Genomic DNA, 5,286 nt, shown 5'->3' on the forward strand with positions numbered 1-5,286 from the left:
AAGAGCAGCACCAGTACAGCACCTTAAACACAAATATCCTGTATTTTATGTCTGTGTTGAAAACAGTGTATAAAAAACAGAGGTTAAATTTCTCTGTCAGCCGTTTCAAAGTAATTTTAAAAACAATAATCTCTCTCTATTCTCATAAAAATGTAGTGTAATAGATAGTCAGCACACGCCCACAGCGCTGGGTTCCAAAACCTGTGGTGCGCATCGTAACAATAAATGTGTCTCGAAAGCCCAATAAAACTCGCCTTTCAAAACTTCTCACAGTTCATAAACTACTGCAGAAAAAAGATGTGTTCGCTTGTTGAGCTGCTACAATTTACACATTCTGAAAGATTTTCACAGAGATGACTTGCACCATACTGAGAAGAGATAACAACACATCATATCATATTACCGTATCATAACCAGCATTAGCTTGTGGCTAAAGCACTAGATCAGCACAACTCTGGGTTCAAATGTTGTACGTTTATGAGCTTGAGTGTTCTAAAGAAAGTGAAAATGGAAACATTAATATATTAAAGATGAATAGTACAGATTTTTCAAATTTCCTGCATAATTCAGTCTGAGTTGTAAACAAACTCAGTAAGAGTGGATAGGTGTGAAATGGTGTGTTTTAGAGAAACATGCCAACACAGATTCCTTACAGTGGTGGTGATGGGAACCAGGAGTTGCAGTGTCTACAACACAAATCTAGCCATTTTATTTACAATCCAAAATGACCAGTGAACCTACACTGTAAATGGTTCATCAGTACAACTTAAAAAATTAGGTCAGATGGTAACAAGCAATTGAACCAGTTTTATTTGATTAAAAAAACACTTTAACTGAAAGAACTAAAGTACTTTTTAGGTTGAAATGCAAACCATTTTTACAGTGTAGGTTCACCAGCCATTTTGAATAGTAAGTAAAATGGCTATATTGGTGTTGCAGTGTGTAAACATGGTGAAATAGTGGTAAATCTGAAAAAATATGTTTCTATTATACTATTATATGTTATATTATATTGTATACTACTATACTTCCAACGCCCTGCAGGTACCCCTCTGATATGAATGGATTTCAAAAATGTATTGTTGGCAAAAAAATGTAAAAATATCATACGTCTCAGGCATCAGGCAGCATATTCATAACTGTTTGTAATATCTTTCTGTGAAGGAGCTTTTAGTGACATTAACTCTTCAGGCGTCTGGTTCCTATCACCACCACTGTATGTATGAGGTAACCTGTATGAGGTACGTTTCTCTAGAATGGCGCATTTCACAACAAACCACACTGAAATGACTTAGTTTACATGCTAATGATATTATGAATTATGCAAAATTTAATACTTCTTTAATGTAAGGGACATTTTTAAACCAGTCTTTATTTTTGCTGTATTGAGAAATAGATTGAGCTGATCTATTTTTATCATATCATATCATCCAAAACAAAATGTAAGTTTTGTGTATCATTTCAATACTTTGTAATAATAATAATAATAATAATAATGATAATATATATATATATATATATATATATATATATAAATAATCATCATCATCCTCTAATAAATAAAATCACATTTCTTATCAAAATAATTTCATATTCATAATATTATGGTTTATAATAATAATGCTAATAATAGTAAGAAGAAGAAGTTGTAATAGTATTATGGCACACATTGAAGATATAAAGCATACTAAGAATAAACTGCAAAACATCAGATAAAATGAATTAAAAACTATGAAAAAACTAAATATATGTAATAAGCTAAATAGAGTGTTTCCCCACTGTTAGCTGAGCCTGATCATGAGCATATTGAACCTAAAGCTTATTGTTGCTATCAGGACAAAACTTTGTATAAACTTTGTACACATACATGTTTTTACAGTGTTAGAAAATCAACAAATCATTATTTTACCAGGGGTGTTCAGACTTCTATATACTCACTGGCCACTTTATTAGAATCACACAGGTTGGGAATCCCCTTGCCTTTTTAGAGTTAGAGACTGCCAGCTATCTGTTGGCTTTTACTATCTATGTTATCATCATCTAACCCTTCATCGGTGGTAGTTCTGACCACAGAGCCACTCAGTTAGCTATTTTTGACTCACTCGCAAACGAGCAGTGCCACTGATGAGCAGTCACGCTCAAACGAGCAGTGACACTGAAACATCGCTGTAAATGTTACACTCCATGTCAGTGTCGCTGCTGTGCTGAGAATGGTACACCACCGTAATAATCTGGCCCACCACCATAATATCTGGTGTACAGCAGTTCTGTGGTCAGAAACTGAGCAACTTCATGACCAAATGCTGCATGATAATAAATGCAATGTGTAATTCTAAAGCTTTATAGTGGATATTTAAAGTAAGTGGAGCTCTTAAAGTGGCCAGAGAGTGGAAGTGCAAGGTAGAAGCATTTTGTAGCTGTCAGGACAAAACTATATCTGCATTTTTACTATATAGCATTTTTGTGTGATAGTTTTATGATGAACGGACCAATCGAAATGCTATATCCAGCTCAGAGTTGATACAGTAGGCCTCACTGCGCTAGTTTCACTTCCTCTTAGTCCATCCCACACTGTGTTTTCCTCCTGGGCTGTCAGAACTGCCTAACAGTGCTCTGAGAGAAGACCAGTGACATCACACAGAGTCCAGCTACGGCGGCTTCTTTACGCTCCAACAACTGAATTGTGGCCATCAAAATGAGGAATAAACCTGAACTGCTGTTCCTGCTGAGTCTTACGCTGCACTGTGAGTGTCTGTTTCAACATCCTCTCTTTCTCCAATATTCCTTTTATTATATATATCTGCTGTAAGATTTAGATCATTACATAACGTATTGTTGTTCTTCACTTACTGTGTACAGTCGTAAGCAAAAGTTTGGGCGCCCCTGGTCAAACGACGTTTTGTTGATCTTGTTGAAGTGAAAATAAGTTTATACATCCTCTGCACATTTAAATGCACAGTTACTGTTTGTTTGCTGAATTTGACAAATTGGGAAAAAATAAAGTATAAAATGTGTCCCGTGCAAAACCTATGGCACATTTTCTGTTTTATGTTATAGTCTTTCCAATATGTTAAACTCAGCAAATTAGAATGTCTAAAAATGAGAAACTGTGCGCTACAATTTGCTCAAAAATACCAGATTATAGTTTACCATTACACCATATATAACACAAATTTTTACAGTGAAATACTGTCATCATTTTATTGTGAAATCAACTAATCTCAGCTTTTTTTCTGTAATAACGCAGTTATTTGCTTTTTATAAATATTTTAAAGTGCTGGAAATATTAACAACAAATTTAATTGTTTATTTGTGTTGCCAGATGTAAGTTTGTGGTCATGCTTGTGCAAATTATAAGCAAAGTTTACTGTATTTAATCACAGATTATTACTGTCATTTTACAGCGGTCTACGGCTATATCACAGTAATCTTGGTCCAGGTGCCTGTGGTCACAGTATACATTTGCTATTTTACTGTTATTTACTGTTTGTATGGTACAGTAAATGACTGTGAAAGTAATGTAAGTAATTGCCAGTAATTTACAGTAATTTTACCCATTTTTTACAGTGTTAGAAAAGCAACAAACCATACATTTACTGGGGTGTTCAAATCTTTGTATACAGCTGTTTATATACTCACTGGCCACTTTATTTGAAACACACGTGTTGTAGCTCCCCTTGCTGGTTTACAGTTAGAGACTGCTGCCTATCATGTACTATCTATGTTAGCCATCATCTAACTCTTCATCAGTGGTAGTCTCTTGGACCACAGAGCCACTTTTGGTTAGCTATTTATTGCTCTCAGTCGAGCACTGACACTGCTGTAAATGTCACACTCCGTGTCAGTTTCCCTGCAAAATTTTGACACACAGAAACATTTTAAATCTGCCTTAAAAAACTTTTTGGTCATTGTTTCACATGTGTACCGCATCTAACTGAACAGGACTAATTATGCTATGTTTGTAATAAAATATGAAGTTGGTCAGTGTTCTTTAAGCAAAGATGATGTCCACAATATGCTCAGAAAAGTGTACTGTTGACCAACATCTACATTACTGTGTGTGTCCTTCTAGGCTTTTTCTGGCAAACGTCCACAAGTGTGTCAGTGAAGCAGGGAAGAAATGTCACTCTGACTTGCCCTCTGAAGACCAGCGTCAGCATAGGCATAGTGAGCTGGTATAAGCAGAATCCTGGTGAAGGCCCGAACATGCTGCTGAGCTACAATGTCACCATGCCCTGGCCTGTTCGCTACGCTGAAGGCCTTAACTCACACAGATATGTGGTGCTGGCCAGAGACGGGTCCAAAGCACGTCATCGCTTACGCATCATCACCACTGAGGAAAAGGACACAGCCATGTATTACTGCAGCTATTCAGAAAAGATGAACGAAACACAAAAGATGCCTTAGCTACAGCAGGAGTTGAGGAAAATGTAATAAGACAGGATACGGCCAATATAGGCTGGACTGCCTGGAGTGGACTCTCTATCATGCCACCAGACAGATCAAAAAAACAAATACTGTTATCAGAAACCATTAAAGTTCTTTTACACACACACACACACACACACACATATATATATGTTTTTCAAATAAATAAACCTGTGTGTGTATGTATGTGTGTTTGTGGGACCATGTAGATCTTTGTAGAACCATTTTTCCCTTGAATGATGAGGATTCTATACAGGGTTAATGTTGTGAGGGCATTAAGTTGACATTGTTTTACTTTGATTTTCAATAAACATGTTCACCAGACAAAAGAATTAGCTGCCTGCATTTATTTTCTAATACTTAGTTATGCATACCCTTGCCTTAATAATGAATTTACTTGTCTGATCGGACATGAAAATACACAAGGTAAACACAGCAAACTGGCTAACAAATTATTTCACAAAAGAAAAACGAATGTGTTCTGACAGGAGTGAAAACTTTAAGAAAGATCATGCTAACACATATCTTAAATATGCAGGTTTCCCTGCAGAGTAGCTTACCAAGGCACATGCATAGAGGTTTCAAACACTGAAAAAGTTTATATCTTTATTAGACCAGGGGCCTTTGCTTCAGTAGTCTGAGCTAGTCACAAGCAAATCAGAAATTTTTTGAAACCTCCACAACCTTTTCAGGTAGAACTATGAAACAAGTCAATCTGAGGGCTATGGCCAAAAGTATGTGGACACTTGACCATGACGCCATCATCTGCGCTTGTTGGACATCCTATTCCAAAAATAAAGAGCATTAATGTGGAGTTGCCCACTTTTGTGGCTATAGCAGCCTTCACTCTTCTGGGAA

General features: G+C 36.2%; 1 protein-coding gene across 1 annotated transcript; it reads left to right on the forward strand.

Annotated features, from left to right (window-relative positions):
* Positions 1-2,387: 2,387 nt before the first annotated feature.
* Positions 2,388-4,878, forward strand: sid1 (secreted immunoglobulin domain 1). Its single transcript, XM_036586940.1, has 2 exons — positions 2,388-2,744; positions 4,073-4,878. The coding sequence occupies exons 1-2, from the start codon at positions 2,696-2,698 to the stop codon at positions 4,405-4,407; spliced, it is 384 nt and encodes a 127-aa protein (XP_036442833.1). The 5' UTR covers positions 2,388-2,695; the 3' UTR covers positions 4,408-4,878.
* Positions 4,879-5,286: the final 408 nt, after the last annotated feature.

The sequence above is a fragment of the Colossoma macropomum genome, unplaced genomic scaffold (assembly GCF_904425465.1).
Source record: "Colossoma macropomum unplaced genomic scaffold, Colossoma_macropomum, whole genome shotgun sequence".
NCBI lineage: Eukaryota > Metazoa > Chordata > Actinopteri > Characiformes > Serrasalmidae > Colossoma > Colossoma macropomum.